At 27.2% G+C, this 14,654-nt stretch overlaps 2 protein-coding genes across 2 annotated transcripts; both read right to left on the bottom strand.

Moving 5' to 3' along the window:
- Positions 1-347: 347 nt before the first annotated feature.
- LOC137806124 (GEM-like protein 4) lies at positions 348-2,733 on the bottom strand. The gene is made up of 4 exons (XM_068606084.2): positions 2,518-2,733; positions 1,909-1,989; positions 1,542-1,816; positions 348-669 (listed from the first exon to the last, which is right to left on the bottom strand). Exons 1-4 carry the CDS (start codon positions 2,651-2,653, stop codon positions 490-492), a joined length of 672 nt encoding a protein of 223 aa, XP_068462185.1. The 5' UTR covers positions 2,654-2,733; the 3' UTR covers positions 348-489.
- Positions 2,734-8,022: 5,289 nt separating this feature from the next.
- LOC137806125 (putative GEM-like protein 8) lies at positions 8,023-11,065 on the bottom strand. The gene is made up of 4 exons (XM_068606085.2): positions 10,882-11,065; positions 10,710-10,787; positions 9,630-9,904; positions 8,023-8,352 (listed from the first exon to the last, which is right to left on the bottom strand). The coding sequence occupies exons 1-4, from the start codon at positions 11,006-11,008 to the stop codon at positions 8,107-8,109; spliced, it is 726 nt and encodes a 241-aa protein (XP_068462186.1). The 5' UTR covers positions 11,009-11,065; the 3' UTR covers positions 8,023-8,106.
- Positions 11,066-14,654: the final 3,589 nt, after the last annotated feature.

The following is a 14,654-nucleotide window of genomic DNA, read 5'->3' on the forward strand; positions in this document are numbered from 1 at the left end:
AATGGTTCCTTGAAATTACAAGCTTGAACATGCTAATTTGAAAGCATAATACTTTTTTCACTTCATCTTGGCACAATGTTAGTATTTGCAGATTAAAGGTTTTTTTTTGTGTCAACCTAACTTTTATGCCTACTACATGTTACAATTTTGTGCAACTAGTTTATATGGGTTTGTGTCTTTGGATTTCATTGAAGTATTCCTTAAATACTTCTATTTATTAATTTTTTATTATTAATAAAAAAAATTGTTAGATTATGATGATGTGATCTAGTAACAACTAAAACAAGAAAATATATAATGAAACTTGCGAAATCATAGAGAATCTACTTGTGGAGACAAGTGAAGAATTGACAAAACATATTGCTTTGATTTTGTGAACAAGATTATTTACAAAGTATTCTTGTACTAGAGATTGAACTTTTGAGGCTTGGCACAATAACTATTGATCGATGAAACTATGAGAATGAGTGAGGTAAAATTCTACTCTTCCTATTTTCTGGCTTGAGATAGAGCTTGCCTCAAGTATTTGAAAGCTTTATGGTAATTTAAGAAACCCAAAAACCAGAAGTCGAAGTTGTCCACTGTAACTATTTCTATGTACTTTTGTGAAGGCTTCTTCACATGTTCACTTTGGTTCACACACCTTATCTTTTCAAGTGGAATCACAACCTACAATCACAAACACAATTTTCAAATCTTATGTTAGAAAACATGAGGAGAAACACATATATAGAGTTCTTATTTATATATATATATATATATATAAATAAAACATTATAAAAGTAAATTTCAAGATTATATTAGAATATTTAGAGATGCTCCAACCCATATATAAACATACTAAAAGTAAAGTTCATATATATATATATAAAGTTAAAATCTTAGATCATATTTCCTAAGGAAAATATCGAGTCATTCATCATTATAGTTATCTTCTTGTTTAATCTTCCATAACTACATAACCTACACTAGTCAAGATTGAACATACACTCAAAAAAATATTAAATAAAAACTAATCTTAGAGACAAAAAAATAATTAGTTGTTATATTGACAAAATTAGATACTATTTTATAGACTAAAAAATTATTGGTATCTAAATTAGTTTCTATAATTGATAAATGATTTCTAAATTGGTATATCTAATTAGATACCAAAACTTTAGATATCAACTTTAAAATCTAAATAATTGGTAGTTAAAACTTAGGTAACGTATCATATATCAATTTAAAAACTATTTATCAATAATAGAAACCATTCTAAAATTAGTTTATAAAATAGTATCTAATTTAGTCCATATAAAAACTAATAATTTTTTAACAAATGATTTTCTAGTAGTGAAAACTGTTCTAATATAATTAACACAATCCCTATAGTATTACCAATGACATTACCCCTACTGCATCAAAACAAATAATTACAAAAAACCAGCAAAAAAACCAACAAAAAAACAGTTATCATGCCTTATTGATTTTGTTATCTCCTCTTATTGGTGATGAATTGAGAAGCAACATAGGGAGATGGTGTAATGTGTGTGTGATACCTTGTAATGGATTCTGATCAAATGACCATTGGAAGAATAAGCCTTGATTGATCTCTCACTGCAAAAGGAAACTTTATGAGTGGATATGAATAGGAGTCCTGCTAGAGGACCAGATGTGGTTGATATGTAGCACTGAGATGCTTTTAGCAGCTTCTCTCCATTTTTCACACTGAATAGCTGCATGAACACTTTTTCCACTCCTCCAACTTGAAGAATTCTAGCTCCTAAGCTTAGTTTTCCTTTTACTGTATCACTTATTTTTGGCCCAAGTTTTACTGCATATCACCACAGATTTATCAGCCAACTACAACTTCATTGTGTGACTAATTAAAAACTCTTTCTGAAAATATGAATAAAAAAAATATACCATGTTCTTTGAGTCCAGTTGCAAAGCTGTTGGTTTTTCTCCCCAGCTTGTTCATCCTTTTAAGAACTGAATCTACTTCACCTGAAAAATAAACAATAAATTAGTGTTTATAAATATAACTTTGAAGACATTTTTTTTCATCAACAAAGAATAAATAAAATAAAACGAGCCTCTTCAGGATGTTCAATCTTTATAGAAATAATCTTAACATAAGTTTCTTATCACCTAACCATAAGATCCATCAGACATTACAACATAACAGACACATTAACATACCATAACAAGATTCTAGATCACATCAATATACAATTACATCAATCTTCCAAAAGAACACAATCTCAAAATAAGACACAAAAGTCCAACAACTAAACTCAGTCTTTATCAGCAGACAGAAGTAAATCAAACATCCAACATGATAAGTAAACAACGTTTCTCTCATTTTTTTAACTAAACAATTCATCAAAATAACCATATAATAAATTATATATATATATCTCATTTTTTCGTGTGATGATAGATGATTGTTGTTACTTGAAGTGTCAGCTGAGATGTCAAGTTGCAGTCAAACATAAAAGCTTTATAAGAAAAAGAATGATATATATGTCTCACCTTGGTTTGAGCTTGTTGCAGATGTGGTGTACTGGGTAGCAGGATCAGGTAAGTATCTGTGTGATGATTTCTCACCAAGGTATGCTGCTGAAGAGAATGGAAAACCAATTAGCATCTCTTGAAGAAAGGCTGCCATAATATCTAACCTTATAAAGTAGATCTCTTCTTCTATGATCTTCAATATATTCAAGAGTGCAATGCCCACTTTGGTGGATGAAGCTCTTATGGTTATATAGCAATGAAAACACAGAAGATGAATCTTGACCTTTGTTTTGGATGAGTCATGTGCTTGTCATCGTCAAAAATAAAGGGAAAAATGGTTATTCTGTGGTTGGAGATATCTTTTTTGCTTACTTTTAGCACAAAATAAATGGCATTCTAAAGGTCCTCGTCAAGATTAATAAAAAGAAAGATCATTACAAAAAGCTTGATATAATGTCTACAATGAATATGGTAACTTCTTAGTGTGCAAGGCTTGATGGTGATGATGACATTATTGATTATGAAAATGAAAATAAATAGGTTGAACAGTTAGAATATTGAGGTCGGTTGAGCTAATTAGACGGTTCCTTTTAGGGCAATAACATAGTTTTATTCAAAAAAATTTAAGGAAATTAATCTCTTCAAAAGCTCTTTTGCAATAAAAAAATGTTTTGGGGAACATAGCATGTTTGGTTTGAATATTTATGACATATACCTGACAGAATACTATGTTTTAGCTACTTTTCTGGTATAGTTTTCTTATGTGTGGGCGTCATGAATGAGCTTTACGTGCTGGCAAGTTAGCTTTCTGATGCCATACAAATATATGCTATCTCATGCATTAAGATATGAAATCTTCAGAAGAAAAGAAAAAGAAAAACTACAACTTCAAAAAGAATTATTTAGTAATATAACTAAATTAAAATATGTGAGTGAAAATTTTCATTTCGAGAATAGTTTTGAAAATTTAAATCAAGTCTAAATTTTAATTGTAAAATAATATATCTTAAGATTGTGGTAAAATTGATTGGGTAATTTATTTTATATTATATTGAAGGATCACACTTCAGTATGAGAAAATGTATTGAATATCTACGAAAAAATGATTTTAGCTAAGGTTATTTAGCGGATCTTAATATAATCTTAGGAATTGATTTGATTAACAAAGGTGTTTTTAACCTTTGTTAAGTTCCAAGGATTATTCAAAATCTCAATAAAATAATGAAAGTTTTGTTAGCTTTTGTTAAATTTGAAAGGTTTATTTTAAAACCCCAGCAAGATAACGGAAGTTTTTTTAACATTTGTTATATTTCAAAAGTTTATTCTAAAAACTTAATAAAATAACGAAGGTATTTTTAACCTTTATTAAATTCTAATGATTTATTGTAGAACATCAATAAAACATTCAAGATTTTTCAAACTTCAATAAATAAATAAAATTAAATCTATTTATAAATAAATAATTAAAAACTACATAGTTTTAATATATTTTATAACTAAATTCTCTAAAATTTTGAAAGTGTAACTTTACATTACAAATAAGTTTTCTAAAGTTTCAAAAATTTATTTTAAAAACTCAGTAAATAACCTTGGATAATAAGTATATCAACAAATAATCTTGGATAATAAGTATTTCAACCGTATTTGCGTATTTTTTATGATTGATGATAGTTGGTTTATATAATTCATATTTTTTTTTTATGAGTTCATACTTAAAAAAGGTTAGCTTATTTAGTTTTAGTTTTTTATGTACATATATTTTATGTGCAATTTTAGTTTTAGTTATCATTTTTAATATTTAATTTTTTTGATTTTGAAATATTTTAAATTAAGGTCTTTATTTTAAAATGCATCTAATAAATAATTCACTATGAAAGTAAGAAGTGATAAAGTTAATTTCTCCTCGCAATATGTTTTTGCAATCTTTAGCCAAGAACACACATGCCTTTAAAGCCCACATATGATAGATAATGTAATTATTTATGATATATAAAACAGTGATAAACATCAGTTGTTATTGAGTTAGGTAATAGTGCCTTGTGACCCAAGTTGGGGCAGTAAGGTGATCGAAGAAGTAATATTGGAGTAAGAAGAAGATAATGTCTCATTTAATGTTTCTTCTCCTTAGATATAATAAGCATAAGTGTGGTTGAATTGTATTCCTTGTTAAGACTGTCGTCGACAGCCATTGAGCCTGTGCCGAAGAGTAGTGTGTCTACGGTGGAAGAGAGAAGTCAAGAAGATCGTTAGAAATGGTGGAAAATGGGGTTAAAGGTTATTTCAAATAACAAAATCATTTTTACGGAAATTTCAAAACTCATGGTATTTTACTGAGGTTCTTACTCATGGTATTTTACGAAGGTTTTTAAACCTATGGTATTTAATGGAGGTTTTGAAACCCATGGTATTTTACGAAAATTTTGAAACACGTGGTATTTTATGGAGATTTTGAAACCCACAGCATTTTACAAAGATTCTTAAACTCATGGTATTTAACAAATGTTTTGAAAAGTTTTTTCTGAGATTTAAAATAACCCCGAGGCGCACCCCGAGGAACACATTCCCCAAAAATGGTTAAAGTGGTTTAGTGGAAGAAACTGCAATTTTAGATAAATGACTTAATAGAGATTTTAACCCTAGATAATGTAAAAATAAATCCCGTTAAAATTATTTTTTCTTGTAGTGTTCCATGGATTAGAGAACATTTACGATGATAAAATTAAAATATATAAATAGCGAATAATTTTAGAAATTGAGATTTTATCTTATTTCTAGTCTAACAATTTGCAAAGACCAAATCGGACTAGCGGATAAAATATTATCCCAAATTACTTTGTCACTCCTAAAATAACTTATATTCGAACAAACTATTCTCGTGGGTAAATATAAAAAAGGAAAAAATAAATAAAATATTTTTAAAGTTTAAATTAATTTATAAAAATCTTAAAAAATAAAATTTTAAAAAGGTAATTTCTGAAAACGTGTATAAATTAATTAATTTATAAACTAACTTTAATTTTTAGAAAAAAAAATTGTTGTTTTTGCTAAAAGTCTCCGTTATTGAAAAGGTCATGTGCTTCTTATTACTTCTTTTTATATATATATAAAATCTTTTGGTAAAGTTTTTATGAACACTTTTAATAAAAGTAAATAAAAAGGATAAAATATTTGTATATAAATTAAAATGAGTTTATATCCAAATAAAAAAAATATTTTTAGAGAAATCAATATGCAAAATGTTTTACAAATTAAATTGTATATAAATTAATTTGAATTTATGAAAAAAAATATTTAAAAAATGTTTTTCCATGCATAGTTGTTGGAAAAATTTGTAATTCTTGAGTGAGCTAAGGAAAGATGCACATGGTATTAGGCCACCTATAAGAAGATGGTGTGATGGGGAAGTGAGGAAAAACCCACTTGTTTTGACAAAAACGGAATGCCACATCGTTCCAACATCACCCTTGTGCCCCACGTGTAAACACCCTTACCAAGGTTGCTCAACAACATAATACAAGGAATGCTTTTACAAAACAATTACATTAACAAAAACATACTTCCTCATAAAAAAAACATTAATACCATTAATCTTTCACGATGATATATAATTTTGGATGAGTCAAAATTAAAAAACAAAAAATGAAGTGCATAGAGACTGATTAAAAATGAATGTTATTTTATTTTATAGGTGAGATTTGGTGTGAAAATATGAGAGTATGCTCTCTCTTTCTTCCTGTTGTTGCTTTAAAATAAGAAATCACTACTAGAAAATCATGAAATAGAAATCAATTTTAGAGACTAAAAATAATTGGTTGCTATAGTGACTAAATTAGAGACCATTTTAGATATTAACAAAAATTGATTTTTAAATTAGTTTCTATTATTGTTAAATGGTTTCTAAATTGGTATCTAATTAGGGACAAAGATTTTTGCTACCAAATTTAGAAACTAAATAATTGGTAGTTAAAACCTTGATAACTAATTAGATACCAATTTATAAACCATTTAACAATAATAGAAACTAATTTAGAAACCAATTTTTGTTTAGTTTCTAAAATGGTCTCTAATTTAGTTATTATAGGAACTAATTATTTTTTATCTCTAAAATTGATTCATATTTCATGATTTTCTTGTAGTAAATTAAGGAAAGAGTGGAAGAGTCATATAAAAACTGTACATTAATATTAATTTAAAAAATTAAAAAATAATTTATTTTTTAAGTAATTTATATGAAATGACAAAATATTCCATTATATTAATAAAATGAGATATATTAAATAAGGTAGAATAAAAAATAAATTATGTACACATAAAATTCCTTTATATATAGGTATAGTTATAGATTAATCCAACTACTTTTGTTTCATTTGTTCAATTAATACCATTATTACTATTAATTCAAACACTTTTATTTAATCTTGGATAGGAAACATGTGCATGTGTTAATAATAAAAGTTCAATAGTACAAAAGGTCGTGTCAGTAGCAATTATTAAAGAAACAAAGTGAGAAAAAAAATATACATTACTTAGCTGAGAAAAAAGTATGTTATCCAAAAGAGTTAGGGATTTAGAAATTAATCATGTGTTTAAATTTTTTATATTACAAAAATATTTTTTTTAATATTTTTAGATTATGTAATCTATAAATCATTTTCAATTTCGTAATTAACTTTCAGATTATATAATTAAAATTTGTTTTTCGTATGTATAATTAGTTTTCAGATTACATAATCTAGAAGTCTAAATTAATTTCTGAATTATGTAATCTGAAAGCCTCTTTTTCAAATGTGTGTCCAGATTACATAATCCGGAATCTACTCTCAAATTCAGACTTCCAGATTATATAATCCGAAATACCACCTTTTAAAAATATATTTCGGATTACATAATTTGTAAACTATTTCCGAATCTAAGATTAACAAATGGATAAAAAGATATTCTCATGTTTTGTATGGAGGTGGAAGAAGAATACATGGAGGTGCAGGAATAAATAATCCTAAATAATGTGTTTTTCTGTATCTCTCTTTTTTTCTTTTTTCGTAATAATCCATAATACAAAGAGTTTAGAAAAATGGCCCAAAGTGTTCATTGCTTCCCTGGTCTTCTATTAGGCAGTTTCTTCCTACACCTCCATGTTTTCTTCATGCACTTTTTAAGGAATATATGAAATAACAACTTTGTCTTTTTCTTCAATTTTTTCATTGAGCGTGCAAATATAATGATTTTCTAATACCACTAAATTAAATTTAAGCGTATAATAAAATTTTAAAATAGAAAAAGACATTTTTCTCTATGTACTTTCTTCTTTTTAATACATTTTATTATTACTATATTATTCTTTTTATTGACATATATTTGTAGCAATTTTTTTTTTATAAAGTTTAGATATCACTATACAACTTAACATCTCAGTTATGCTGACACCTCAAATAAGAACAATCAATCATTTGTCATCATACGAAAAATATTATTATTTAAAAGAAAAAAAATACAATAAAATTGTGAAGAATTAGACAAAAACCTATATATTAACAAAAATAATACATAGATAGATTATACCTATTCATAAAGTTCCTCTTTCTATAGCAATGTATTTCAGTTAAAGTCTTATATTTGAATGTGTTGGCATGAAGATATATTCAAACTAAGGGTTGTGTCCTTAGCCACAATGGGGGTTGCTTTAGCTTGAGAAATGGCCTGGTGAAGATAGGTGATAGTTTTCTGGTATTTTAAGAAACCCATAAACCAAAACTCAAAATTATCTTCTGTAAATATCTCCAAGTACTTCTCTGTTGGTTTCTCAACATTTATACTTGCCTTCACGTACTTAATCCTCTTTAGGGGAATTGAAACCTGTCACAATTCGGATGTAAATAATTAATGTCAAAATAACTAATAAGGAAACTTAGAACAAGTGAGATTTAGAAGCACGATAATAATGTTATTTTTAAAGGTGGTGTGATTGATGTTTTAGAAACGTTTACTCTTGTTTAGTTGAAGGTTTGATCGTGGGTTATCTCAAATACATTTTATCTTTTTTTTTTCTTATTTTAACTGATGTTTTGATCCATTGGTTTGTATGAGGTTAATTTTTTGACGGTTTTTTTTTTCTTTTTATAGTATTGATCTATTTCTTTTTCGTTTTGTGTGTATTTACATGATTTCTATTTTCTGTTGGTAGGTGTTTGGTTTTATTAGGGGATACTAAGAATTTTCTTTTTTGTTTTTTATAAGAATTGAATTATCCTTAAATTGATTCTTTTGTTATATTATATCTTTAATTATTGCTACTGAAAATTGAGTTCTATAGGTTTTGATTCTCCAAATTTAAAATTAAATTATGTTAATTATTCAAATTTTGGAAAAAAATATTCATCCCTTAAACTTACAGTTTAGAAACTAAAAGCGTATAAAAAAGTTCGTTCATCTAAAGACTCTAAAAATGTATTCCTTAAAATAGATACTAATATTAAAGAACCAAAACCTAATTCATCTCAAACTTACTAAAAAGTAATTAAATATATATTTTCTAATATATTAATTGCTATCACCTAATCACCATCCAAAAATCATACGTGAATGTTTATCTAATAAAGTTGTTAAGGTTGTGTAATACTCTTGAATCGGTTAATTTAGAGTTTGGGAGGAATATTTGAATTGTGGTGGTTAGTGAGATTTGGTGTCATAAGAAAAAAAATATTTTTTAAATGTTGTTGAAAAAATAAATTATTTTAAAGGTGGAGTGTTTAATTACTCTGAGATCTTTTCTTTGGCTCAATTGAATGTTTGGTCTTGGATTACTTCTAAATTTCCCTCTACTTATTTCTCTTGTTCTGAATGGTGTCTTGATTCTCTAACCTGTCTTTTTTCATTTTTAGTTTGTATGTGGTTGTTGTTTGACAGGATTAGATGTGTAGTTGTCTGAAAGATGTTGTGTTATATGGTTGTTGGTATATTGTATATGGGTTGGATCACTCCTGAAGTGGTTCATATATATATATTATTTGTTGCTGATAAAAAAAAGTGACATCTAATAATAAAATTATAAAAATTATAAATATGATATTATGAAAAGAAAGATAAAGAGAAATATAGAGATTTTTTATTAGGTGTTTAAAAATAAATACTACCTTATAACGGACCCTACACATGTGGCCTTTGCTAGAAAAGACTTTGATTGATCTCTCACTGCAAAAGGAAACCTTGTCTGTGGAAATGAAGAAGAGACCTGCTAAAGGACCTGATGTGGTTGACAGATAGCACTGTGAAGCTTTCAACATTTTCTCCCCTTTTCTCACACTGAACAAATGCTTGAAAACCTTCTTCATTCCACCAACTTGAAGAATTTCAGCACCCACACTCAACTTCCCCATAACAGTCTCACTTATAGTTGCCCCTAGTCTCACTGAAATTTCATCAATGTTTTAAACATTCAATGAATCAATACACATATATTTTTTATTAAAATAAATAAATAAATGTGAACTAGATGTTACAACCTTATATGTCGAAAAAGAAAAACTCAACCTATCTCTAGCAATATCAAAACCTCTTACGAATAATGAATGAAATTCCTACAAACACCCAAAAAAAACTACAAAGGAACAAACCAAAAATCAAAACGTCAGTAAAAAAAAAAAGAAGTGAGATACTTTAGAACTAACTCATGACTAAACCTTCAATTGAACAAGAATAAACATTTTAGAAACATCAATAATACCACCTTTAAAAATGACATTGTTCCTATATTTCCAAATCTCACTTACTCCAGCAATCCAAATTGCTCCCCAAACATCATTAACATATTTAAATAGTCTACTCATCTTAAACGGTAAAAAATGATAACATGAGTTATTGTGATCCACCGACGTCACTACAAGCCAAGCATAACACTAACTTCAAACCACCCCATACAAACTACACAAAAAAAACTTTTGGCCACAATCACACGCATTTTCAAATTGATCTTGGTAACAATCTTATTTGACAAACTCTCCAACGAGTCACTTGATTGATTAATATATATATATATATATATATATTAATCAATCAGTATACATATATATGATTTGAAGAAAATTAAGTCAAATTTCTTGGGTGAATTCTCTCTCTCATGTGTTAGATGACAACAATAAAACTCGAATCTAACACTTTGTGTAAACTGCAACCTTGTAGAGCATGCACATGTCTGCAAGAATTAGTATACTCACCATGTTCTCGTACTTCTTGTGAGAAGCTATCGACCTTCCTTCCAATAACAAGCTTGTTTATAATAGAATATATTCTACCTGAAACATTGAATCTCCAAGAGTTTATCAAATCCATAACATTTAGTAACATTTAACGTTGTACGTGGGTTAAGAAAAAGAAGGTTTTACGTACTGTGCTTTGATGCTGTGGTTGACAATTGACCTTCATTGGCAGAGTCAGGTAAGTATCTGCGGAATGAGTTGGTAAGTTGATCATAGATAACTAAGCTGAGTGGTGTTCCAACAAGTGTGGTGTTCATGGCTAATTCCGAAGGAATGAATCTATGTTTGGTTGATTTGATTAGTCACTTGATTCAATTAAGAAGGGCTATTTAAAGATTAATATTTTCACCTTTTTCTTTGGTTATTCTTAGGTCATCAACTATGGATACAACTGGCATGGCACCTTCATGATAGTATAAAAGCCATATGCTACAGAAAGATTCAATGACATCTTTTAATACCTATAATTTTTTAAAGTAGTTTTGCTTTTGAAATTTAGAGAGAGATTATGTACCTTAATGAGCAAGCTTCCATTGTGCTTCATCAATTGACCCATATATTTAAGGAATATATATATATATATATATATATATATTACATTTTTTAAGTAATTAGTTTTTTATTTCCATGCATATTGTCAAACCCTAAGATTTGCCACAAGCTGTAGAGTTTACAATCTTTTGGGACACAAAAAGAGAAACAACTCATTCGTGATCAGCTTTGTTTTTATATGATTAAACTAGCAGCTAAATTCTAGTAAGAATGTGAATTTTGTGGGGTATGAAGTCAGAAGCAATTTGGTTGAGCTGATTAGACACCATATTAGTGAGTGGACTTAATCACTGTTTCCCTTTATAATTTCTATTTAAAGAGATCATTGAAATTGTAATTGGTGTTCAACCGGACAAAATGAAAACCTAATAGTTGTATGTGTAGATGTAGGTTGCAGTTGACGATCGAACCACGTTAAATCTTGTGTTGTTTATTTTTTTCAGTTGATTTGTGATTATGTGTGTTGCTTCCGCATGCGTTTTTCCCATCATGGACAAAAAATAATAAAAATAAATTTAACTATTTTAGGAATAATCCAACTAGTATATAACAAGAGTTTTAAACTCGATGTGCCCAAATAGGTTACCAAAAGACATTACAAAAAAGTCACCATCCCAACAATAGACAAATTCAAAATGTTGCATTAAACATTCACTACTAAAAAAATAATTAGTTACTATATTCACTAAATTAGATATTATTTTAGAAACTATAAAAAATTTTGATTTCTAAATTAGTTTCTATTATTGAAAAATAGTTTCTAAATTGATATCTAATTAACTACCAAGGTTTTAACTTCCAATTATTTAGATTCTAAATTTGGTAACAAAACATTGATAGCTAATTAGATACCAATTTAGAAACTATTGAAAAACAATAGAAACTAATTTAGAAACCAATAATTTTTTGTAGTCTTTAAAATGGTATCTAATTTAGTCACTACAACAACTAATTATTTTTAATTTATAAAATTAATTTTTATTTAATATTTTTTTTTATGATAAAAGTACTAATCAGAATTTTCAAACCTTCCAAACACACAGGATATTGTATGCTAGTAGTACTCTACTTTAACTACATGATTGGATTTCTTTTGTTTTGTAGAAATTTCTAAAACATTTTATTTTGACTATCTTTTATTAAAGTATTAATTAAACTAATGAAGAAAAAGTGCAACTATTATCTTATACACTTTTTTAATTACTCTTTGCTTAATAGGGTTGTTAGATTTCAACGGTTTATAAATGTGATGATGTTGCATGATCCAAGCTTTTCCAGCTGGAATTTAAAAACTTTTTTACGCTACCGTTCTTTAAATTCTAACGATAAGATAAGAAAAAGTAATGATAAAATGCTCTTTATTAGAGTGCACAACTTATTACAACTTTATTTCATCACCCTTTATATAAAACATTTTTTAATGAGTATATGTTACTGTATTTATAATTTCGTTTATTGTAATATGATATATTTGTCTCAAACTTTATTTAGGAAGGGATCATAAATTTAGAGTTCATCACTCATTTAATCAATTTTTCTAAATAAATATTAAGACAATAAACAAAAGGAGATATCTTTAATAATAATTTGGTAGCCAATAGTATAAGAGAATTTGACATTATTTTTACCTTAACCTTTGTTTGGAAATGAAAATTTAAATATATTAAATTTGAATTACTTTAATTTTAAATTATTTAGAATCTAAATAATTGGTAGTTAAAACTTTGATAGCTAATTAGATACCAATTTAAAAACTATTTATCAATAATAAAAACTAATTTATAAATCAATAATTTTTTAATCTTTAAAATATTTTGCAACTAATTTATAAATTAATAATTTTTTAATCTCTAAAATATTTTGCTCGTTGTAGTGTTATCTAAACAACTTTTTAGCCTTAGAAATATTTTCTAAGTCAATTAGGGAATCAAAAGCGTGGTATATTCAAAATTAGAGAAAAAAAACAAACAAAAAATTTAAAGAAATCGAATTGAAATTCCAAGAGATTAAACACATTTTATCCAAATTTTTAGAGGGGCTAAACACTTAAAAAAAAAGGCACAAACTTTCAAAAATAAGAGAATAAAATGAACTATTGATCGATGAAAGTTAAGTTTTAATATTACAAAGTGGACTTTAAGCTTAACTCAACCCCATAAAACCAGTTCATGAAATTGAGGTTTGCACCCACTTATATACAACGAAAGGCTCTAATCTCTAGTCGATGTGGGATCTCCAACATTTAGTTTATGGATTAAAACATGTTTCATTAGGTAGTTAGATAATTATGCAGAGTTTGATGAGTTCAATAGGAAGTTTTTATTTTTTTTCTATATGGTGTATTGTAATAGATATGTAAACTAGTGAAAAATATTTTGGTATTTGTTTCTAATTCATTTTTTTTATTGATAGAAAAAATTATTAAAACACGTTGACTTATAAAAAAAAGCAAATTACCATAAAATTTTGTTGTATTATTTTATTATTTTTTCTGATTAAAAAAAAGTTACCTTGCTTTTTCTTTCTCATGAGAGAATGAGCTGTCTAAAGAAGATAAAGTATTCCTCTTTTGAAGAAATTGAGTATTTTGTTTTTTGGTGATAAAGAAATTATGAATAGCATAATATAAGCACCAAAAGCATTGCATTTTAAAAGAAAGGGGAAGAATGTATATAAGATATAACACATGTTTTTTTTCCTCCTTTGTTACCTTTTTGCCTTTCTACTTTAGAGAATGCCATGATTCATAATCTAATTCATTTCAATTGCCTTCTACTACTAATAATATTTGAATTTGTATGTGAATTTGTTAACTATTTGAACATCACTTGGCATGTATGTTAATTTGTTTTCAATTTTTTTGAGATCCTACATCGACTAGAGATTAGAGTCTTTCATTGTATATAGGTGGGTGCAAACCTCAAACTCATGAGCCGGTTTTATGGGGTTGAGTTAGATTTAAAGTCCACTTCGTAATATAGTAGCAGAACCATTTCGAGCCTATCCTAACGAGTATTGGAGATCCCACATCAACTAGAGATTAGAGTCTTTCATTGTATATAAGTGGGTGCAAACCTCAACCTCATGAGCTGGTTTTATGGGGTTAAGTTAAGCTTAAAGTTCACTTTGTAATAATTTTTTTTACTTTCAAGAAAGGTGTTGGTGGCATGGGGTGATATGATTGGATATTATTCACACCAAATCCAACCATTTGAAAGAGGGATTCCTTTTATTCTTTCACTTTTAGCCATTTTTTTCATTAAGAAATACCCTTTTCAAAAATTGTTTATTGTTACGTAGATTTATATAAAAAGTTGTCATTATAATTAGAAAAATACTCTTTTATGACGT

The sequence above is a fragment of the Phaseolus vulgaris genome, chromosome 3, assembly GCF_051622355.1.
Source record: "Phaseolus vulgaris cultivar YP4 chromosome 3, ASM5162235v1, whole genome shotgun sequence".
Classification (NCBI taxonomy): Eukaryota; Viridiplantae; Streptophyta; class Magnoliopsida; order Fabales; family Fabaceae; genus Phaseolus; species Phaseolus vulgaris.